This window comes from Chamaea fasciata, unplaced genomic scaffold, assembly GCF_029207755.1.
Source record: "Chamaea fasciata isolate MVZ Bird 193981 ecotype frontalis unplaced genomic scaffold, bChaFas1.0.hap1 SCAF_3, whole genome shotgun sequence".
NCBI classification, from domain to species: Eukaryota; Metazoa; Chordata; class Aves; order Passeriformes; family Sylviidae; genus Chamaea; species Chamaea fasciata.
In genome coordinates, this window is record NW_027094088.1 from 57,336,404 (window position 1) to 57,359,992 (window position 23,589).

At 41.6% G+C, this 23,589-nt stretch overlaps 2 protein-coding genes across 2 annotated transcripts in view; both read left to right on the forward strand.

Annotated features, from left to right (window-relative positions):
- The window catches only part of IGF2R (insulin like growth factor 2 receptor), a 57,031-nt gene extending 47,171 nt beyond the window's left edge, over positions 1 to 9,860 (forward strand). Inside the window, exons 38-48 of the mRNA XM_066179116.1 lie at positions 5 to 206; positions 638 to 784; positions 915 to 1,149; positions 2,122 to 2,258; positions 3,084 to 3,198; positions 4,455 to 4,601; positions 5,001 to 5,185; positions 5,591 to 5,777; positions 6,820 to 6,984; positions 7,597 to 7,666; positions 8,107 to 9,860. Coding sequence (XP_066035213.1) covers positions 5 to 206; positions 638 to 784; positions 915 to 1,149; positions 2,122 to 2,258; positions 3,084 to 3,198; positions 4,455 to 4,601; positions 5,001 to 5,185; positions 5,591 to 5,777; positions 6,820 to 6,984; positions 7,597 to 7,666; positions 8,107 to 8,508 — 1,992 coding nt within the window. The 3' untranslated portion in view covers positions 8,509 to 9,860. The remainder of the gene's footprint in view (positions 1 to 4; positions 207 to 637; positions 785 to 914; positions 1,150 to 2,121; positions 2,259 to 3,083; positions 3,199 to 4,454; positions 4,602 to 5,000; positions 5,186 to 5,590; positions 5,778 to 6,819; positions 6,985 to 7,596; positions 7,667 to 8,106) is intronic.
- A 2,530-nt stretch (positions 9,861 to 12,390) lies between these two features.
- SLC22A2 (solute carrier family 22 member 2) lies at positions 12,391 to 23,122 on the forward strand. The gene is made up of 11 exons (XM_066179118.1): positions 12,391 to 12,831; positions 15,188 to 15,291; positions 16,283 to 16,437; positions 18,569 to 18,737; positions 19,727 to 19,841; positions 19,946 to 20,052; positions 20,169 to 20,383; positions 20,639 to 20,747; positions 21,213 to 21,325; positions 22,367 to 22,466; positions 22,976 to 23,122. The coding sequence occupies exons 1-11, from the start codon at positions 12,421 to 12,423 to the stop codon at positions 23,040 to 23,042; spliced, it is 1,665 nt and encodes a 554-aa protein (XP_066035215.1). The 5' UTR covers positions 12,391 to 12,420; the 3' UTR covers positions 23,043 to 23,122.
- The last annotated feature ends 467 nt before the right edge of the window (positions 23,123 to 23,589 follow it).

A 23,589-nucleotide genomic window follows, 5' to 3' on the forward strand; every position in this document is an offset into this window, starting at 1 on the left:
CCAGGTATTTTCTGGATCCAACAATTACCACGTTGGTGTGTGCAGTGTAGGCTTGCCCCAGGGAAAATGCAGAGATGGGGCAGTGTGTCTGACATCTAAAAGTGGCATGTCATCTTTTGGAAACATAAAGGAAATGAGAATGGACTACAGCCACCAGGATGAAACAGTCATCTTGCAATATACAGGAGGTGATCGGTGCCCTCCAGGTGAGATCAGAGCAGACCCATTCTTTATGTTCAAAACTTGTCAGGATATTTTTCCCTTAAAATATGGGGTTTTGTTGTGACAGGAGGAAGCAACATAGATTTTTTTACATAGAGCAGTAGAAACAGGTAGTTTTGCTAAATCACAAGCATCACACTAATCTGCAACATCAGCGTGTATCCCCCTGGAAGAGACACTGCAACTTTTCCATAGGGATGATTGCTGCTAATTGTATGCTATGTCTGGTTTTCTAATTTGGTTTAAATTTTCTAATGGTTTTCTAATTGAGTTTAAATTCAGTGTTTCAGTATTTCTGTTGTCTGCCACTGACCTTTCTTTAGTATTGAAGTACAGGCTTTGAATAAGGTTCCAAATATGGATATGCCTCTTATTCTACTGCGTGTAGTTATGAGATTATACCTTTCCTTCTCAGTGACTGAAAAGGGAGAGCTCTGTGTGTTCCCCTTCAAGTACAAAGGGAAGACCTATGAGGAATGTATTACAGAAGGGAAGAATAAGCCATGGTGTGCTACAACTGAAAACTACCAGGGAGATGAAAAGTGGGGATTCTGTAGTAGCAGTAAGTACTTCCTATACTTTATGTACAAGGATCTTAGCTAACAAAGATTCAGCTGCACTAAAATCCATGCATGCCTTCAAGCCTCTTGTAAAATATGCTTTTTCTTTTTTTCCAACCTTTTCCCTTATAGCAACTGCAAGAAAGGAATCTACCATTATCTTTACATGTGATGAAAATGCTGGTGTTGGGAGCCCGTACCTTCTCAGTGAGACTCTTGGTTGTGCTGTAACATTTGAATGGAAGACTCAAGCTGTTTGTCCTCCCAAGAAAATGGAGTGCAAGTTTGTCCAAAAACATAGAACATACGACTTGAGAATGCTCTCTTCCCTGACAGGATCATGGATCTTTTTCCACAATGGCAACTCGTGAGTAATGCACAACTCACAGGGAGCATCTTGCTTATCAGTACAGTTGTAATGTGACATAGTATTTCTGTTTAGTCCCTGCTTGGTGTCTTAAAACTGTCAGTGCTTAACACTTCATATAAATATAAAAAAAAAACTGAGAAAAGAACCTATTTTATCTGAAGAGACTGAATAATCACATGCTTCTTTCTTACCCTTTCCATCTATTGGTAACCCTTTTTAAAGGATTAATATGCCTAAACTGAAAGCTATTTAAAAGCTTTCTATTTAAACTGCTATCTTAAAAATGTAATTTTGTTGTTTAAATGCTATTTTTTTTTTGATTCTTGTTGAAGAAAAGTCTTAATTACTTAGCTGCTTTCTTTTGACTCAACTTTATAACTTATTTTCTGATGTTTAACTGGGGCTTTTCACCCATATTCCTTGATGTATTAGCATAGTGGAAAACATGGATGTCAGGAAGTCAACCTCTCCAGCCTCCCTCCTCCAAATAGGAAATAGTAATGAACTGGCAAGGATGACAGCATCTAATTCTAAACTTACGGCAAACTGTGGGGTAACAAAACTCTGCATTCGCCACCTGGCTGGCAGTTCTCTGCTCTAACATGTCTAAACTGGTATAACTCAGAGGAGATGCTGAAATTAGGGTAGTACTATAATTTTAATAAATGAAAAAGCTTTAGAATGTTTCTTGACTCTCTTCCAATTCCTACTTTGGACCTAGGTCAAAATTAACTAGTGACCTAATCTGGTAAATAATCAATTATTTTTTTTACACAGTCTTTTACCTGAAAATGATAGTTAGAAGTAATCTGCCAAACCTTAGTACATGTTGTATTCTGTCAGCTAATTTGAGATGTTGTTTCTTGCAACCTGTCTAGCTTCCCATGAAGATTCTAAAGTTTGTGTATCACTTCTTCAGTTTAGCCTAAATGAATTTTAAAGTAGTTTTGTCTACCATGTTCTGTATAGGTACTATGTGAACCTCTGTCAGAGGGTACACGAGGGACCCACAGGCTGCCCTGAAAGAGCCAGTATTTGCAGGAAAAGCCACGATGGAGATGTTCAAGTTCTTGGACTTGTTCATACGCAGAAGCTGAATGTGACAGGTAGAGTTACTTTTTGTTCCCGTAGAGAGCTAGAGATTAAAGGTTTAAATCTTCCAGCCTGGCTGTAGCAGTTCTTGAATTATGTTGAAACCTTTATTTTGAGCTATTTTTATCTGTGAATCTTCTGTTTAAAAATGAAAACAGAATGTAACCTTTAAGCCATGAGATAACATTGAAGGAAATAAACAGTGATACTGTTAAAGCTGTAAGAAATTAATTATCTGTCTGAACATCAAGAAACCTTTTTATTACAGTTAGGATACCCACACACTGGCACAGGTCGTGGAATTTCCTACCATGCAGGTATTCAAAGGCTGTCTGGACATAGTCCTGGACAGCTGGCTCCAAGAGACCCCACTTGAGCAGGGGGCTTGTACCAGATGACCTCCAGGGGTCCCTTCCAGCCTAGCCAGTCTGTGATTCTGTAGTTGTGAGAGGGGAAGTAATTTTTGGTCATCTAGTTTGAAAAGATTTTGCATCTACTAACTTCTTCAATTAAAGCAGCCTGTGGAGGATGAGTAATTGGCTCCACTCTTAGGAAAACGAATGAAACCCAATAATCTCTACTCAAGCTTCTAGTTTAAGGAATATTTTTCAAATTGGCGCTCAGGGAAATTTTATATCTGTTTACAAGTACTGACATGTATTGCCTGTGTTTTTTAAATGGTCACAAGTGTGAATGTCTCAAATTACTGAAGTATTGTAATTGATAAATGGTCAGTGTAGGGAAAAAGAATGCTGGAAGTAAGGAAGTCTAAGGAATGAATAAAGGAAATTTCTGACAGCTGCTTACAAAAACCTTTCCACACCATTTTTTTCTTCTAGGTGATACAGTGTATATTAGTTATTCCAGTGCGCAAGAATGTAGGAAAAGTAAGAAAGTAACCACAATTATAGAACTGAAATGTGCAAGAACAGTTGGCATGCCCATGCTGCAGAGGTGAGTAATAAATTTACATACCACTGATCTTCATGGCTGATTGTTTTGTACTTCTGTAGTAAACCCTTAAATCTCAGGACAGGGACTATCTGCTCTGTTGGACAGTCCCTAAAATAATCCATGGTCTGTACTTGCAAGGCATAGGGTCTTCTGGAGCTTGTGCAATAGTTCATTTCCATAAACATTGTATTTTGTATTTATTTTGAAATTTCTGGGAAAAAAATGAAGCATTCTGCGTCCAAATTACATCTGACAATGGCTTGGATACTGTTATTTTCAGTATCAGTAGCCAGTGTCATGGTACAACCACTCTTAACTCTGTTCAAAATCTGTTTATTGAAGAACATTTTCTCTAGGGTGTATTTAACCAGAAGACCTCTTAAATAAGGTATATATATGCTTGATCACAAACACTTAGAAACCTTGAGGACTTTTTGCTTAGTCTTGATATTATTAACTCTGTATTGCTTGTGGAATTGGAAAACTGGACAAAATGTTCTGCGTGAGTCAAAGAACTAGGCAGCGAAGTCTGACTAGCTGTCATGGTTTAGGAATGGTATTCTCTAATTTCAGTGCTCCCACTGAAACTACACGCTGCTTGTTCCCCCCCTGCCCCTTCCAAAGGCTCGAGAGGGCAAGTGGAGGCACAAAAGGCAATGATCATGGGTTGAGATAACAATTTACTGGAAATATGTAAATGAGATAAGAAAAGGAACAGTAACAGCAACAATAGCAATGACAGAGAATACAAGAAGGAGCTGAATGATTCAAACAAGACGACAATACGTGACTGGGGTCCCTCTGCCATGCTGTGTTGGCCCAGGAGGGACCCCTTCTCCCTAGAAAAGATGTCCTTCCCCCTGTCCCTAGCAATGATGTGAACCAGGACACTAACTTATATCTCTCCTGCTTAAATAAAAGGCAGGTTTACCATGCTGCGAAAAAGCAGCCTGATATGTTTGCTAGCTAAAATATATCAATAAACCCCTTTGATACACTGTGGGAATTCTGGAATTTTCAGTAGGAAGTTCAGGTGCAGCCAAGTCTTCTAAAATCATGAAACTGCAGAAAAAATCCAATGTGATTCTTCAGGTAGCCTTTTTTGAGTGCTACTTGACTATTTTAGCTTACTCTAGGTGTGATGCTTAGGCAGGACATTGTCACATGTGGGTTAGCATTTGTCTTTTCTTTTTCTCAAGATGCTGAAAACTTGTTACTCTTTCCTGGAATCATCAGCTCTCTCTTTTTTTTGGTAGGTTTGATGAAGAAAACTGTGCTTACTACATCACGTGGGACACACGTGCAGCTTGTGCTGTGAAGCAGCAGGAGGTAGAGGTGGTGAATGGAACAGTCATTAATCCTGCAACTGGGAAAAACTTTTCTTTGGGGGATGTTTATTCCAAGTGAGTAAAAAAAACTCAAACAAACCCCAAAACAACAGAATGGTAGAACTAGTTACCTTTCTGGAGAAGATCCCTAAACTGTGCCATTTATCATAGCTGCAGAGCACACCATGTGATTTTCACAGTCAGCAGTGTGTATGAGCCACTGAATCATGCTTTTGTCTTCATATTACCTTAAACCTGTGGAGGTATTTACATGTTCACTCATACATTGAGGGCAGTATAGCTGGAAAAATCTGCTTTCAGTGCTTGCTAAGGATTATATTTATGCTAAATATCACTCAGCTTGCTCTGGAATCAACCAGTGATAGCATCTACTACTGTTGCCAGTATGTTTTGGGAATACCCCCAACCTGTGAGTTTAGACTTAAGAATAGATTTTTCCTCTTGTTTCTTCAGGTTGTACACAGCTTCTGGTGATGTACGGACAAATGGTGATAAATATGTGTATCAAATTCAGCTTTCTGGTATAACAAATTCAAGTTCCCCGGAATGCTTTGGAGCAAACATCTGCCAGGTGAAAACCAATGAACAGCGCATTCGGAGAGTTGGTTCTGCCAGAAATGCCAAATATTACGTTGATGGTAAGTATAAGCTCACCAGAGAGAATTGCTTGATACTCTGTGAATTGCTTCATCAGAAAATAGTTCTTGCTTCACAACATCTATACTAATCCATTTCTGTAAAGCTATCCTAACCTGTCTAGCATAATTTGGATTTCTTTCCTTTTTTTGCTGTGTAAGCTCAGTTGCAAGTATGGCATTAATAGGGATTAGGGCTTGACAATTGAAGACTGAAAGACTTGAAGCTGGAAGACTTTGATAAAAACTATGCAAGATAGAAGACTTTCATCTCCTGTTTTCATGTCTGGTTGTGCTGCATAAGCAATGACTTCCTTTAGCTAGTTAGTTTTTTTTTTTTCCAGGGTCTAGTGTTTATGGATGGTTCTCAAGAATGAGGTAAACTACAATTTTTTCTTCTCATTGTAGATGATGATTTGGATGTCATATTTTCATCTGACTCCAGATGTGGTAAAGATAAATCAAAGTTTGTGTCTTCAACCATTTTCTTCCACTGCAATCCAGAAGCGAAGGAAGGCATTCCTGAATTCCTTCATGAGACAGCAGATTGCCAGTATTTATTCACCTGGTACACATCTGCTGTGTGTCCATTAATGTGAGTAGCTGACTGTTTTCTGAAAGCAGCTTTTGTCAGCACTTCTCAGTGAAAGGCATTTTTGTGTTTATTTGTTACAGTGATTGGGAAAAAGGGAAAAGCTAAAAACGCAGTAGGCGTATAGATAAATTGATGATCATCTATGCAGTGTTCGGCACATGACTACTAAATTAAAGCTTGCCAAACTGATCTGGACCTAAAGATGGAGAGGCACAGTGGGATTAATATCACTGTTTTCACTAAGTAAAACCCACTGTAGCTGACAAAACATGCTCTTTCATGTTACTGAGAGGAGCAAACAGTTTGTGGATGTGGTGTTTGGTTCCCCCTTGCCTTGCTGTCTGGAAAACTTTGAAACTGTGACAAAGCTTCCCCTCTATCGTCGCACTTCTTTAGCCTGGAATGGAAAATCATTACAGGTTTTCAAGGAACAATGAAGTATTTCTGCAATTAAATATGATCAGTTAATCTACTGATTTGTGAGAGGACAGTGTTGTTAAAAGCAGAGTGTCTGTATTTAGATGCTTACAATGTTCTTGACAGGTAGGCAGCCTCACTGTGAAAAATGGAGTGACTTTTTCTGGGAGTGTTTATTTTCTGGCTGCTAGCTTGAAAGCACAGGCAAACTCTTGGTTCTGATTTAAACCTATTGAGGGAATTTAGTGTGTGTAGTGCCATAGTCAGATGAAAGGTAGATAATTTCTGTAGCTGTTGCAGCTTGCCCAAGTGCAGATTTGGTTCTAAAACAGCAGCTTTGTGTGAATAACTGCTACTGTATAAGCTCTGGAGTGCTTAATTGTGCTCTGCAGTCTTGACTGTAGTTTCATGCACTGTTTGATAGCATTCTGGCATGTAGGCACCGTACATATGTTTGTGTTTTTCAAGTTGTTTTTTATTTGGATGAAATCCCCTAAATGCAGTTAGTACAGCTGTTAGGTTGGAATGACAGGATGGTGTGGCAAGTCTTCTTTTAATCTGCTGTTTCTAATTGAGTTTAACAAAATTTATCAATAGATCGTATCTTTTCAATTTGCATTGCTAGATCAACCAATGATCCAGGAAACAATCAGCAACAGACAGATGAGGAGACCCAAATACATAAAGGTCTTTCAAGGAGAAGCCAAGCTGTTGGTGCTGTGCTTAGTGTCCTCCTGGTTGTTCTCACTGCGTGTCTCATAATCTTGCTGTTCTACAAAAAAGAGAGGAGGTAAGAAATTATTAAGAGGCTACAGAAGTTTCTTTGTCAGGACTTGGTTTCCTGCCAGAAATGAAAGAGAAATAGTAAACTTAAGAGATTTGGGTTCTGTTTTTCAATTGTCAGCATCAACTGTCAAACTGCTGGTCCTTCAAATTCTCCATTATTGTCTGAAGGCCTATGTAAAGAGGGCTGGGGTGTACAACTGAGTTGGTCTAGCCTCTCTTGTGGGCAGCTGCTAATTAAGGAGCATAAAACAGTATGATAATGTTGTTAGTATTCGATATCTCTCCACTTTCCTGGAGTCAGGCTGGATCCATACAATAGTGTCAAGGAAAAAGTGCAAGTCCTGCTGTTCTTCTGCTTTCCAGACAATTTTTGGGATGTTTTTCCCATAGATACGAAGGCCAGAGGGGTTTCAGAACAGTCATCCTGAAGCTGTAGCAAGGGGGAAGATGTACATCATCCCAGACTGGATTTTGATAGAGTGGTTCAGAGTCGGTGTGATGGTTTGAAGCTCATTTGTTGACATGCTTTATATTGATGTTAAAAATCCAGTGAAGAAAAGTGAGGGCTAATAAGAGGATATAGTGTTCCTAATGTAGTATTCTTTCCTTTGTTTAGGGAAATTGTAATAAATAAGATTACAAACTGCTGCAGAAGATCATCTGGTGTTTCCTACAAATACACAAAGGTAATACAGTGACAAAACCAGATTTGTTTCTTGTCAAGTTTTCTTAATATTATTAAGAAATTATGTTTCTTTTATATTTATATTTCTTTTGTTAATACGTAAATAGCCCCCTTAATTCCTAGTTTCTTTAGTACATGGAAACCATATGGTGTGGCATCAGGAAAGCCACATAGCTTACAGATATAGATATAGATATAGATATAGCGAAATGGGAAAGGAAGATAGAGTTGAGGAAATGAAGAGCACTCCATAAATCACCAAATAACATGTAACTCTACAAGGAGAACAAAGTCTGTTTCAGCGCAGTGAAAAGTGATGCTTTTGCTGTGTTTACTCATTCACGGCTGCCTTAAACCAAGGTGTGTATGCTGTGGGGCCTGACAACTGGGGAGATCAGTGTGTGAGTGGCAGATGCAGTCTCCTCTTTTCTTTTCTTACAGATAAACAGTGAAGAAGAAGCTAATGAGAATGAGACAGAGTGGCTTATGGAGGAAGTAGCAGCACCAAATCCAAGAACAGCAAAAGGAGGGCAGGAGAATGGTCACATTGCTACCAAGTCTGTTACATCTGAAGCTCTTTCCTCTCTCCATGTGGATGACCTGGACAGTGAGGATGAAGTGTTAACCATTCCAGATGTAAAGATTGAAACAGGAAGAGGACTAGACAAGAGCAAGCACCCACAAAAGAAGCTACACAGTTTTGGCAGTGATAACAAATCTTATTTACTGAATGGAAGAAAGGAAAGGAAAGCAATAGCCAATCCAGGCCAGCAGCAGGCACAGAACTCTACAAATACAGCATCGTTTCATGATGATAGTGATGAGGACTTGTTGAATATTTAATAACCCCTCTTGTGCCTAATCAAATATATAGAGAGAGATTATATATAAATGGGACAACATTTCCAACCAAATACGAGGACTTCAGCCTGAAAGATTTTTCTGAATTTTGCCTTTAACAAGAAACCATTGAAAAGGGAAGAAGAGAAAGATTTCTTGGTTGTTTACAATGATCTCTTCAGTAATGACTGGATTTCTGACATCCAGTTGGCTGAGTTAGTTGACTCTCTCTAGCCAGGACACTTTTTTTTTTTTTTTTAAGTCTCAGCATAGATGTTAAATGCTTGCTTTAAAAAGAGAAGCCTTTGAAAGGAAAGGATTAAGGCTCCATAAAGCCCCTGGCTTCTGAGACTCAAGTTATCTGACTACTTTTCGTTTTAACTCCTTGTATTTATTGATCCTCACTACTCAGGTTTGCTTAATAGTAACATGTTCTTCCTGCCGGCAGGGTATTCTTCTATGGGTTCACCCATTGTGAGACAAGGAAAAGTGTAACTTTAGTGTGTTGGGATAATTTGATGTAAATTTTGGAACTGGTCTAATTTATCCTGTAAATTTGAATATCCATTCTGATTTAAACAGATCATTGGTTCAAAGATATGGACTGAAAGGTACAATTCTGTATAGCTTTAGCCTGAAGTGGTTGCTGTTCTTTGCATGTTTTTTTGTTTGTTTTTTTTTTTTTTTAGTTTATGGGTTGGTGGTTTTTTTGTTTTGTTTTGTTTTGTTTGTTTGTTTGGTTTTTTTTTGGTACTGGTCATATGACTGACTTCATCAGTATTTGCCTAAGCAGCTGACAAGCACCCAAAGATTTTTTTTTTTTTTCCTTGATTGTGGCTGGGGTAGGCCAACTGCACAGAGAATCAGAGTTTTCAAGGATGCAGAGGCAGAGTTCCTGTAATACAATCTGCACTACTCAGTTTGTCATCACCAAGAAAAACCCAAGGACTAGAGGAGCCCTAGTCTGCATAATGCCCCTCTCTGGTATTAATTCCAAGAAAATAAATTTGGGCCAATATTTTCTGATAGTCTAATTTCTAGTCCATATGCTTTGATCCTGGCCATGGTTATTGATTTGAAATGTTGCTGGTAATAAATGCAAGTCAGTTTTTCCCTAGCAGTCCTGCTCCTCTCCAGATGTTTTCTAAATAAAATTATGGACAACCATGGGGTTTCAAAGCATTGTACAAGAAGATGCATTGGTCAGAATTTTTTGAAACTTTTTGTTGTTCCTTTTGGCTGGCTTATTCAGTTTCAACAATGGTTTCTTTTTATAAAAACTCCATTTTGAATCAAAATAGTGTAATATAAATATTAAGCAATTTCAATAAAAGATATGAAGTGGGTATTCCAAACCCCACATCTCAAGTCTGGAATCTTTCTTACACCATTCTGTATGCTGCTCACCAGGCTGGTGAGACCCTTTGCTGCTGTGATGGGGAATACTTCAGTAGTGTCACTCAAAATGAGAACCAATGTTTGATGACAGAGATCAGAATATATAGGTAGGCCCTGGTGGTGTATTCTTTCTTCAATCACACTTAGGTTTTCTTCCTCTTGTATTGTTACCAGTGGAGGTGTAAGTCAGTTTGGCTGAAGCTACATCTTTTCAAATTTAAATCAGCATTTTTCATATTTATAATTAGTAGGAGAGCTTGGAAAAGTGAGAGGCTTGGTGTTTTTAATACTATCTGTTATAATTACAACAGTTCTCTGAATGCATGTCGGAAGGTTCTGCTTCCCTTCCCCTGGTCATCAAGGCTGGCATTTTGGAATTGTTTGATCCATGAACCAACTGCATGACACTATTTCTCCTGTGTAAAATCACATGGTCTCTTTGTTTGGGCTGTGCCTAACAAGGCTTAGGTAGAACAGGGTTACTCTGTCTTGGGGTGCCTTTCTGAGCAATATCAATGATAGAATTTGCATCTGACATCAGTGAGTGACTTCAGTGCCTGATCTTGGAACTATTACCCACTTTTAGCCTAGGCATTTATAGATAGGCTGGCTGAATCTCACCTCATAGAGAGCTGGATGCATAACCAGCTTCACCAGACTGTTGTTCTCAGAAGAATACTCTACTTACCTGTATGGGGGGAAGGGTTATGAGAATAGCAGGGCCCAGATGAATATGTACAAATGGCTGGGCCAGGAGTAGCAGCTTTGCCAGTCAGCAGCACAACTCCTTGGGAAGTGTCCCTAAGAAACCCACCGGCCTGGCAGAGTCCCACACAGCCTCCTCTGGGCTGGCTGCAGAGAGAATAGTGGGAAATGGGGAAAACTGGCCCAGTCTGGATCAAACTTTTGTAGTTCAAGTGAAACTTTTGCACACCATTACCGATTGTTTAAATAAAACTTAGAAAAAAAAAGTGATGTGAGGGGGTTTTGGGTGTGTTTTTAAGGTGCAGCCTAATGCCTTTGCTTCACCCACTTCCCAGGAAGGCGTTGACTTCAGTTCCCTTGGCTCCAGCTGACTGCACACATCCTCCTCCTGAGGAAGGTTTGTGGGGGCTGGCTTTGAGCATGGTGACTGCTCTGCACTTTTGTATCCTTGTTCCCCTCCCCAGCTCCACATGGAACTCCTGCAGCTGGGGAGGCAAAGGTCTGGTGTGGGGTGGTGCTGTGCTTGGCTGAGGGTGACGCAGCTGTGAGTGGCCAGGAGAGGAGGTCTTGTTAACTTGGTGTAGATGTTCCTGACAGAGGAGAGGATGAAGCAGGAGAGAAGGCACATCTGTGTGATGTGGGGAATGATCTTGAAGTGTTGGTCTGCAAAGCAGCTTTCACATCTGCTCAGGCCACTCTTGGTCTGGAGCTGATGAGCAGTGAGGCCAAGTTCTGTTTCAATGCCAGGTCTGGAATGGCCTTCTAAACTGGTGGGTTTTTTGGGGTTTTTTGAGTCTATTGTGTTTTTAATTTTTTTTTTCCTTGATGCCTAAGCTATTCCAATTTCTTCCCAGACAATTTTTCACTTTTTTTAAAATGTCTTTTAAACATTACCTTCACTTACGCTTTTCTTTCTGATGGAAGGCTACTGTTGTCAGCAAAAGATAGGGGAGTAGCTGGTATCTGTCCACAGGCAGGGCGATGTTCCACTGGAGCCTATTATAACTGCATTTATTTGAGGTGCCTGCAGTGAAGTCTACCTAAAGTCCTATATGTCTTCTGTGGTAAAAAAAAAAAAATAAGCTGTTTTGGCCATAGATACTGTATATTGTGGTTTTCCACAGCTATTCCCAGTGCATAATTCTGTAGTGAATGCTTTTTCTCTTCTGTATCACTGCAAAAATATGGTCTGGTGAAAACTGTGTTTCCTGATAAAGGTGGGGAGAGGATTTGCTTGGGAATGGAAGAGTGTGGAGGGTGAGACACACATGATACTGGAGTTTTTAGGAAAGCTGTTCCTTTGCTGCTATATGGCGCAATGTATAAACACTTCTTTTGCAGAGTGTACCCACCTATTTTTACAGATCCTGGTTAAGAAACTTTGCTCACACATGGTGCCCAGCCATTCTGCACTTAGCCCATGTGTTCCTTGTATGTTGGTAGAATTTTCCATCTATGTTTGCTCCTTAAAAATGCCTATTATTTGAAGCTGACTTGCCTAATTAAAAAATAACCCCAAAAGCCCCCAACAAAAACTGAGGGGCTGTGGCCAATAGAGGCTTTTCCAGAGAACAGGAACATGTAAGTACTCTGATTAGAGGTTAAAGGCAAATTCTTTCTGGGTGAATTAAGGTCTGATTTTAAATGAAACCTAAATAATAGGCCTTGCAACATGTAGTTTAATAATTTATAGAGTTGGTCTTGACTTTTGGTCAAATATCTTTGTTACTTAAGTAGCTTTGCTGCCAACTAAAAATATCAGTGCTGCAGAGAGGACTTAGTTGAGGTTTTTGAGGTGGTTTTGATGCCAAAATGCCAACTCTAGATGACATTTTAGAGCATGTTGGAGAATTTGACAGGTTCCAGAAGCAAACCTTTTTTGTCCTATGTTTGTTATCTGCTTCCTTCACCCCAGTGTACGTGGGGGTCGTCTTCTTTGGGTTCACCCCTGAGCATCGGTGCTCCAGCCCCGGCGTGGCTGAGCTGAGCCAGCAGTGTGGCTGGAGCCTGGAGGAGCAGCTCAATCACACAGTTCCCGAGTGGGATGGCCACGGGGCCAGCTTCAGCAGCCGCTGCAGGAGGTACGAGGTGGACTGGAACACAACAGGCATCAGCTGCACTGACCCCCTCGGCAGCCTGGTGGGCAGTGGGAGCGCCGTCCCGCTCGGGCCCTGCCGGGATGGCTGGGTCTACGACTCCCCAGGAAGCTCTATCGTGACAGAGGTAAAAACAGCCCCCTCTGCCCTGTCCCCTCTGTTACAGAGAAGGTGAGGGTTGGGGGAGCTTTAGCTGTGTTAAAATATCCCCTGCTTACCTGGAGAAGGGATTGTCTCTTACTGTGATCTTGCGCTTGGGTGTTTACAAGTCATCTTCCCTCTGTCCTTGCTGTGAAGTGTTGCTTTGGCTGCTCAGGTGGCTTATATCTCCAGCTGGGGAGCAAAGCATATTTCAGCAAATAAATCCCCACGTAGGTAAAGTCCAGTTGTGAATGAAATTCCTGTCACATGAGAGGTCCGATTGGTGAAGGTGTGTAAACAGTGCAGCTAGCAGTGCTGCAAACAAAACAGGCCAATGCAAAGGTCTTCTTTCCCCCACCCCCTTTTTTCTTTGTCTTCTTTTTTTTTTCTTTTTTCTTTTTTCTTTTTTCTTTTTTCTTTTTTCTTTTTTCTTTTTTCTTTTTTCTTTTTTCTTTTTTCTTTTTTCTTTTTTCTTTTTTCTTTTTTCTTTTTTCTTTTTTCTTTTTTCTTTTTTCTTTTTTCTTTTTTCTTTTTTCTTTTTTCTTTTTTCTTTTTTCTTTTTTCTTTTTTCTCCTTTTTTTTAATGAAGAAAGTCTTTTAAAGTTGGTTTTAAATAAAAATGAATGGCAGTCAGTGTGGGAAAATGTATTCCTTTTGAGGAACTGAGGCCTCCTGCAATTAAACAGCTCAAGTCAGGAATAAACTGTAGAGAAGCCAATGACTTTTGTGTTCTCAGAAGTAGTGTGAATAAACTGGAAGTGGTACTTAAGCTACTTGCTGTACTTTAGCAGTTTAGGTCCTTTAACTTTAGGAATAAACCAGTAACTGGGATGACAAGCTTGATCTCATCACAGAAAGTTCCATCAAATGTTTAGAGGTGGCCAGGATTCTTTCCCCCATATGTCTAACATAGGAGCAGTTAAAATCTGTGCTCTAGCAACTTCAACATTCATAGTTTTGTAAGAGATTGGTCCTAGATGTAAGGGGGTGCACACTGAGTATACTGCTTTCAGCAAGTTATGGACTGTGAGATGTTAAAGCAAGGAAGTGAGGCACCTCAAATGCAGGGTGACCTAGGAACCTCTATGCAGCAGCAGCTCAACAGGTGCATCTCACTGGAAAAGGCTCCAGCAGATCCTGTGGTCCAGATGCTCCCACCATCATCTGCTGAGGCTGTGGGAAGTTGAGCACTTACAGTCTGTGTGGGCTCATGCAGTCATGCTCTCACATCAGTTGTCTCCCCTTTCCCAGCTGAAGGGAGTGCAAGGCCAGGCCCATGGGCCGCTTCCTTCACAGGATAACCAGATATGTCACATAACTCTGAATTTTGTCAATGAGTTCCTGGTTGTGACTGTTTCTGTCAAACTTCTCAGGCTCTGTTATGTTGTCCCCTGCTCTGACAGCTAAGAAAAGGAAAGGACAATGCAGCGTAAACCATGTTATTTCAAAGGAAAAGTTTGCATATGGAAGAACGTCCTCGTGGGAAGTCCCTTAGAGCGTCAGAAGAAATATTTGGTTTTGTGTTAATTAAGGATGCATAGATTCAATTAAACCTAGCTACCAGGAGGAAGGGAAGGGATTCTCAGTCATATTAGGAGAGGTTTTTACAGTAACTTTTTCTCCAGTGGCTTTTATGCTTTTCCACAAGTAAGATAGGACAAGACTAGATGGCAAATATCTGTGGGTACCCATGTGATATAAAGTTTGGCCCTGGATAAAAAAAAAATCTGTTCTCCAGATGCATACAACAGTGTAGTTGAGCTAAAGACCAGAGCAGAGATAAAATGCTGTGGCCTCGGGGCAGATGCAGATACTTCCACCCTCCTCCAAGAGGCTAGTGCTCCATGGGATGTGGGACAAGGCAGGCTCCTGAATGCATCTAAGATGCTTTTAGTAAGGGCATCACACTTAGTCCTGAGTGGTCTGGAGGGACTACTCTGCCATGCCTGGGTATGAAGCAACAAGAACTGCTTAGAAACATTCACCATCAGCCACAAAAAAAGCTGTTTGGAAAACTCAGAGTGATCATGAGATCCATGCTGATTTGATCAATGAGGGCCAGCACGGGTTCGGATGACAGTTTTGACAGCTGATAACTCAGTTAAGATCTTTGCGAAAAAGAGAGATGAGACATGATTGGGAAATGCCAGCAAACTGCTCAAGGGCTTGTTCCAGTTTTAACTGTTGGACAATTAGTTAGGTTAGTAGGATTTCTGTGTGCTGACAAAACAAACATTGACCCAGAAACAAGTTTAAATCTTTAACTGAAGTGAAGGAGAGTTGTGGATGTGAGCCAGCTCCTCATTTCACTCTTTTGTCTCTGACTATGGTTGCTCCTTTAGTTTGATCTGGTGTGTGAGGACTCCTGGAAGTTGGATCTCTTTCAGTCTTCTGTGAACGCTGGGTTTTTTATTGGCTCCCTAAACATTGGCTACATTGCAGACAGGTACGTGTGGGCTGACCCCAAAACCCTCTGACCTCCCTTATCCATGTTCAGCACCCAAACTTAAATAAAGGTTGTGCAACTGGTATCATCTCTGCTCTTCTGAAAAGAAGGTCATCCCCCTGGATGTTCAGTTGCATCATGGGCCAGTATCCTGCCTTTTAGGTTTTACCTGGTGGTTAGCACAGATCTACTCAGCAAGCCCTGCAGAGCCCATGAGAACTATTTTAGAACTGTACACCCCAAACTTCCTACTGTGCCACATCAGAGCTCTTGGGTGTTAACCAAAGCCAGGAAATGCCGCTGGTTTGGATCTCCCCCTTAATCTGTCACACTCTGTGTGTCTGCAGACTGGAAACATTTTGCTTCTTTTGGAGAAGCTTCGAAATAGTTGGCATGGATTGCTAGATATGTACAGCAGCAGTCACTGTGAAAAAAGCAGATAATCCCTCTAGCTCCCTGTTCAGAGCCAGCAGAGTCAGACTCCCTGGCTGAGGCACCTAGGGTTAAAGAGAAACAAATATCAGTACTGGATGGCCCATTTTCCCCCTTGCTCCCCTTCTGCCTGTTAGTACAGCAGGCTCTGAGTTGCTCCAGCTGCAAAATGCAGCCCACTCACAAGTAGATACATACATTACTAGTATTTTAAAGGTTAAGGTTATGGTAAATAAATCCCCTATAAATCAGATGCATGTGGAAATACCAGAATCATTATATTAACTCTCACTTATTCTTCAGTCCCAATGTAATATATGTAAACATGGGACTATTCTTTTATTCCTGAAAGTTTTTGTGGAATTGCTGAGGAATAGGCACAGTAACTTTCCATGGCATAGAAAAGCAGATGAGTGAGTAATGGCGAAGAGAAAAAGCATGTCTCTACTTTGTATAGCAAAATTGGGTCTTTTTCCCCCTGAGGATACACAAAGCTCTTACTATTTAAAATGCTTCCTTGACTAGTGGTTTGCTTCATGCCTGTCATTTTCCAATCCAGGTTTGGCCGTAAATTTTGCCTTTTAACAACAATTCTTGCAAATGTTGTGTGTGGAATCCTTGTGGTCTTTGTGCCCACCTACCTGTGGATAGTCATCATCCGGTTCTTGCAAGGGCTGGTCAGCAAGGGCTGCTGGACTGCAGGCTACATCCTGGGTAAGTTCAGGACCTTCTCCCAGGAGCAAGGCTAGCTGCAGAAGATGAGGGAACAAAACTCAACTCCAAAAAACTTGGGGGAAAAAAAAAAAAAGCCACTTAAAAATGCCTCCCATGGTGTTTCATTAAGGAGTTTTCTCCCTCTATGACTTCTCAGGATGTTTTCAAGCACTGCCATTAGGGAGAAACAACAGTAGCCTTCAAAGCTCCAGCATGCGGTGATATATTAGGGCTCTTACCTTAGGTTAGGCTTTACCCTATGGTACAGCTCTCCTTTGCAGATCTGTCTGGGCCCCATGGCTCATCTTCCTGGGCCCCATCTGGCTCTGGCTGGGGAAGGTGACCAGGCAGACACAGCCCCTGCAGCCCAGTCACAGGCAGGATGGAGACAGAGGAGGCCATTGAAGAAGCAGTCAGAGGGTGGGGAAAACTCGAGACATTTTTATGACACCAAGAGCATTAAAGGGCAAACAGAGGCTTCAGAACCTAAACCTAACTGAAGAACAGCACGTACTTGCTGATAAGAAGACAAGGTGTTTGTCCTGTGATACATCCTGTGTGTATCCCCTGGGCCGAGCAGAGGCCATGGAGGAGCCAGCCTGTGTGGGTGCCTCTCCCAGTGCCCTGTACCAGCTGTGGCTGCTGGTGAGGCGCAGCTGTGCGGCCAGGCTGGGTCTGGGGCCACCTCAGGACCACTTTCTGGTCCAGGATAGAGCTGCCTGGGACTTCTCTGATTTTGCTGGAGCGGAGTTCAGTCTCTTGTCCAAAATACCCAACTGCACGCAATCACTGAAGCAGCAGATTAACTATTTTAAAAGCTGACCCATAGAACCTTAACTAGGTTAGGGTGGTAGGTGGCTCTACCAAATATCTCTGAGAAGTGCAGTTCATTGTGATAGTGGTAAAAATGTAGAAGTCAGTGTCCTAAACTTCCATTAAGTCTTTCACTGTGGGCACCTTGCTAATTCAGTTATCCAGATGTCTGATATGAATAAAATAAGAGCACCTATCACATGATCCAGACTGTCTTCTTCTAAGACGGGATTATTCCTTCCTGTACATTTCTGGATTCTTGCTTGGCCTCTTAAATCTTTTCCTGGCACATATGAAATCTCATTCCCTCTTCTTGGGAACTTTAAGCTGTTTTAGAGCACCTAGTCCTCTTCAGGACAATGATTTGCCCCATCCTGATATTTTCTCTCTGTTACATCTTGTTACTCCTGAATTCACTTGAAACTCTCTTATGAAAAAGATCCTAAACCAAAACATCCCTAAATTTGTTTCTTCTCCCTAAGGGTGGCCACTACTGAATGTCCAGGGAAGGATACAAGGACAGAAGAACCTTGTTATCCTCCTCTTCTGGGCATTTGTCTACCCTTGAGTTGCTTCTGGCTTGGTCCTGCTGAGCCTGAGGAGATGTCTTTGTGCATCATTCGGCTGAGAAGCATTAGCTAATCTGTGGTTCCAAAACTCAGCAGTTCATTTGGCTGCTAATTAGTTCCTTACTGTTCTTTTTGTAATGAGTTTGCTTTCTTGAAGTCACACAACTGGATGCAAAATGTTGAGTGTGCTTGTGGCTGTCTGTTGGAATAGATACTTTTAATTCTGTATCAACAAGACTTAATGTGTGGGTCTGTGCTGTGGTGTGGAGTTGCAAAGTGCAAAGGGATAGTGATCCCACCCTGGCCTGGGAGCTCTGTGCCGTCCTGTGATACAGGTTTTCCTTATGTACTTGGAGTGAGATGCCAGCTGAAAGCCTGTACTTTGGAAACAAAATATTCAGCTTTGTTGTTGGGTTGGAGACATTATATAAGTCGGCGTTGGATTTCACAGCAAAATCCGCCTGTGAACTTTGATGAAAGCTTGATTTACTCTGAGATCTCTGCAGCAGAGGACATTCCTGGATGTCTTAGGCCAATGCACGGCCAGTAGCAGTGTTTTCTTCTCTGCTGGAGTCTGGGTGCCAGAAAAGCAAACAGGGGGTTTTGTCTGGAGGCATCATGCCGGGAACGCCATGATTACCAAGGTTTCTCCAGGATATTACCATAGTGTTGTTACTCCAGCATCCCCCCAGCAGGTATCTGCTGCATGGGGCACCCCAGCCCTCACCTGTCCCTGTGCACAATTGCAGTGACAGAAGTGGTGGGCCCGGGGTACCGGAGGACGGTGGGGATCCTCTACCAGGCCGCCTTCTCCGTCGGGCTCCTGGTGTTCGACGCCATCGCTTACGCCATCCCTCACTGGCGTTGGCTGCAGCTCACTGTCACCCTGCCCACCTGCTTCCTCCTGCTCTACTACTGGTAAGTGCCCTTCTGTGGTACTCCTGCCCACAACCCAAAAAACTGGCTTCTCCTGCTTCCCAAGGCTTGATGCTGAGAGAGGCTGGCCACTCCTTTCTGGTGCGCACAACTCTTGGTTCAAAGACGAGGTTCCCAGCAAAAAAGAGAGGGAAATAGGACCCCTCAGCGACTGAGATCTTGTTGAATCCTAGCCTGTGCACCTCACCTGACCTTCTGTTTAAAAAACAGACCGCTTGGAAAAACACTGGGGGAAAATCGGATTAGTATAATTTATTTTCTTAAAGGAATTCATAAATCAAAATAGGTACCTTGGCATAACCTATTTTGTCTTGCACTGAAAACATAGTTATTGACAGATTGTCTAAAGTTGACATAACTGTACCAGGTTGTTAGCATGTTCTTTTAAGGGAGAAAAGTTGCAGTTTTCTGCGGTCCAACTGAAAAATAGCACTTGGGCACTCCTTCATTTTAGTTTCTCTCCTCTCTTTTTAATTGATACATTTTGGTATGAGTGCTTTGGATTTAAGAAATTGTCTGGATGGGTCAAGAGGTTAGGAGGAGTAGAAAGAAATTTGTTGCCTTCCGTCTTCCATGGTTTTGAATTGGTAAGCCAGTTCTAACTTCATTAGTACTTCTTATGCTGTGTTGGCAGAATTGAAAAATGGCTCCCTAAGAGGAGCTGGTTTGTGGTAAATGGGCTGGATAAGCTGAGAGCCCTATTCTCACTCAAAGCTCCTCCCTGATTTATCTTTAGTAAACTCCTCTTTGACTAAAGCCACTACTTCAACTGTTCGTCTTCCAATCTCAGCCATGGGATATACTACTTTTCCTGATTGGAGGAGTTGGAAGTAGCACACAAAATCCACCCACCCAAACAAAAAAAAAAATCCATCTACCTCTATTTAATCGCTTCCAAGTCTCCACTTGGAGACTAGGAGAATAGGTAGGCTTTATGTTTTGTTGTATAATGGCATCCACTCGCATTGTAGGTGCCTCCCAGAGTCTCCCAGGTGGCTGATATCTCAAGGAAAAAATGACAAAGCTATGAAAATTGTCAGAGATATGGCTAAAAAAAATCGCAAAAAGATGCCTTCCCATTTTGAGGTAAGCCCAGGGTTTGCTTGTGTGTGTAAGTAAGCATCATGACAGTACCTTGCATCAGCTCCTCCCAAAGAAATTTATTATACTATGTACTGATTCTTCCACAGGATATTAAATTTGAAGAGGAAGATTGTGGAAAGCAGAATCCCTCACTGATGGACCTTTTCAGGACACCACAGATAAGAAAAAACACACTCATTTTGATGTACAACTGGTAAGAATATAAGGCTAGTGAGCTGGTTTTGGAGCTCTGGATTTGAAATCTCCACTGGGACATGGATGTCTGTTCTCTTACTACCTAACAAATCCAGGGTGTTCTTCTCTGCCCAGGTTCACGAGCTCAATCCTCTACCAGGGGCTCATCATGCACATGGGAATGGCTGCTGACAACATGTATCTGGATTTCCTCTATTCTGCACTTGTTGAGTTCCCAGCTGCCTTCTTCATCATTGTCACTATTGACCGTGTCGGGCGGCGCTACCCCTGGGCCGTGTCAAACCTGGTGGCTGGGGCTGCCTGCCTTGCCACAGCCCTCATCCCAGAGGGTAAGTCACCTGAATGGAGCCCTGTGGGGGCTTCCCACCCTGTCCTCTGGAGCCTCCATGCTGCTTTGTGAGGCTCCCTTTGCTGCTGCCTATGCTGTCCTCACTGTCCCATTCCCTCACTCACACAGGTGAAACAAGGTCCCTTAAAAACATCAACTGACATGGTATCAGAGGCCCCACAAAATAACATGGTTGAATTAATTGACACCTGCTAAATCACTGGGATGCTTTTAAATGAATGCATTTTCTCTGCAGACACACATTGGTTAAAAGTGATTGCTGCTTGCATTGGGAGAATGGGAATTACAATGGCTTTTGAAATGGTTTGCTTTGTAAACACAGAACTGTATCCAACCTACATCAGGTAGGTGCAACCTCTCCCCAGTTGGCGTTTGGCCTGGAAACAAATAATTGAGGCTGATGTGTATGCTATGTTTTATGCTAAATTAAGTTTTCCTCAAATGTGTCAGAACTACACAGGTGCTGTTGAACATAAAGTAGGTGAAGCAAAATTAAAATTAAATTTATTATTAAATAATAAATTATTAAAAATAAATTAAAATTAAATTAAAATTAAATATACCTTTAAAAAGCTAGCTTAATAAAGAAAAGAAATGTACTTCTAGACAAGGGGAAACTCACATGACCGAAATGAAGGGAAAATTTGGGAGAACCAGGGTGGGTGAGGGATTTGAAGTTCCACACAGTGCCTGGATCTGTCGTGTGTGAGGGTGAGAGTTGTGATCAACTGAAAGTTGTGGTGAAATGAAAGTTGCATTTCCAACTGCAGTGCTCTGACGCTAACATGATCCCTTTGCTACCAAACCAGGAATCTCGGGGTGATGGTTTGCTCCTCTTTGTGTGATATTGGTGGAGTCATCGTCCCATTCATTGTCTACAGACTGGCAGAGATCTGGCACGATCTGCCGCTGATTGTCTTCAGTAAGTGCCACCTGACCTTGCTGGTCCCTTCCAGGGTGCAGTGTGGGACCCTAGTTCCAAAGGGAGGGAAAAGCCTCCAACGCAGCTACTTTAAGTTCAGCAGAAGCCCCTGACTCTCTACAAGGCCTTAGCCTTCACTTTATGACAAGCTGGAACTTGTTTATGCACTCATGTCTCCCTTGCCCCATGACTTCTTGCATTATAAAGGAAGTTAGAGTCAAATACGCGTTTGACAGATGGCAAAGAGCTCAGAAAAATTTTTATGAGCTTAATATTTGATGGATTTGAAGCTGATTTACTGCTCTTCTGTGAGCTATATTGTCTCTGTCCAGCAGTCAAACTGTAGAATTTCATGTAATTGCCTATTTAATAGAGTACAAGTATGGCTGTTATGCTTCAGCTTTTCCGACATTTTGTTAACTGGTTATTCTACAGCTGTTTGGAAAGTGGCTGGTAAATAAATGCAAGATAAGTTTTGAAGACTAGTGACCTGAACTCACAGGTCAGGGTCTGCAACACTTTTATGAATCTTTAGCTCAGCACAGTATTTATAGAAAAATACCTTGAATGGTAATATGCAGATTTTAACAGACAGGACATTTAGAAGGGCACTTAGTAGATTTAAAATACATGCCAAACGTGCACAAACTGGTACAAGTTTGAAGAGAATTTGATCAAATTGCTTAGAAGATAATACATTGTGTATACGGTTTCTAATCTTGTGTGAGTAGCATAAAGATAGAATGTGATTCCTGTATGCTCTAGCACTAAAAAGAGCTCTTTCCTCTATTAAGGAATGATCTGTCTAGTTTGAGGTGTCCTAGTTCATGCATAACTCACAAGAGGACTTGGCTTGGTGCTGTCTCCACAGGACAGCCACATTCTCCATTTTTCCACCAGCATGGCAGTTTTGCATATAGAGATGTGAGGTGCACATCTTGTATGAAGAACAAAACAAAGTGCCATTGACAAGTCAGTTCTGTCTGGCAGTAGCAAGTGGTTGATAAATGCTTACAAGCTCTTTGTGCCTCTGTTTTGAAGCTGTGCTTGGTTTGATTGCGGGTGGATTGGTGCTGCTTCTGCCTGAAACTAAAGGAAGAGTTTTGCCCGAGACTGTGGAGGATGTTGAAAACTTTCACAGGTGAGTCATGATGATGAACTTGTAGCAGTTTTCACTTGAAATTGGGCAAAATCCCTGTCTAGAAGGAATCCCAGGGGTTTCTTGGCTGCCTTGTTTGTTCCCAAGAAGTTGCTGGGTAACTTAGAGTCTCTCACTGGACAGACCTTTTACCCCATGTCTACCTAGGCATTTTGAAAAAGAAGTAGCCTAGGTCTTTACTGGCCTGTGAATAGCTGCACTAGTCTCTAAAATGTGCTGGAACACTATTACAAATGGCATTTGGATTAAAAAAAAAAAAGTCAGACCAAACAGAACCCCTTAACAATTGAACAGGAAAAGGGCAATCTTGATAGCAGCTTCACAATGTGGTACACGAAGCACCAGTGTCTGCTGAGGAGCCAGAGCAAACCTAAGGGAATATATATGATCATTTTCTTGGGGCCAGGGCAGAGAAGGTGAAGAATTTGAAGTTAGGAGCTCCCTGAACAATTTCTTTCCTGGCTGATGTTCATGTCTTATTACTCTTGCAGGCAAAGTGCTCCAAAGGCCAGAAAAATCTATCTCTATGCCCAAGGATCAGAAGTAGCACGTGGCTGAAGAAAGTGTAACTCTTGCTGAGTACTCTGCTTCAGGGCAGTAGCACGGAAATGCCACTTTGAATAAACACCCTCCCAAAAGCCCTGTCTCTCTTATTTCAATTTTTATGCATATCCTTTATTTACAGTGTTTAGGGTTTTCTGATGGGATTGTCCCTATTGCTGCATAGCTGCTTCCCCCTCTGTACACTAAAAGAAACTTATTTTAGGGCTGGGAAATTTTTGTACCAGCTGTGTGGACTTCAAGAGGTCTTAACTTGAGTATGGTGGAATCCATACCAACAAAACTTTGTAAGTCTCTGTGAAGTCTGACTTTGTTGGTTTTTCTTAAGAAGAGGCGGCACAATACAAGAGATTTATCTCCATTGTAGAATCAAGGGGAAAACAAACCTGGTTCAATCGTGTGACAACTTGCACAGAGTTTTTAGAAAAATGATTTTATTTTCTCCTATTTTGTTGGCTACTCACATGGATGTGGTAACTCCAGAGCATGAGAAAGAGTGCATAGGAGAAACACTCCTAATCCTTCACAAGGTAATAGCATTATA

Coding starts and splice junctions, on each gene's coding strand:
- SLC22A2 (XM_066179118.1), top strand. CDS start 12,421: ATGCCAACTCTAGATGACATTTTAGAGCATGTTGGAGAATTTGACAGG. Junction 15,292..16,282: donor ATTGGCTACATTGCAGACAG/GTACGTGTGGGC, acceptor TTTCCAATCCAG/GTTTGGCCGTAAATTTTGCC. Junction 18,738..19,726: donor TTCCTCCTGCTCTACTACTG/GTAAGTGCCCTT, acceptor CTCGCATTGTAG/GTGCCTCCCAGAGTCTCCCA.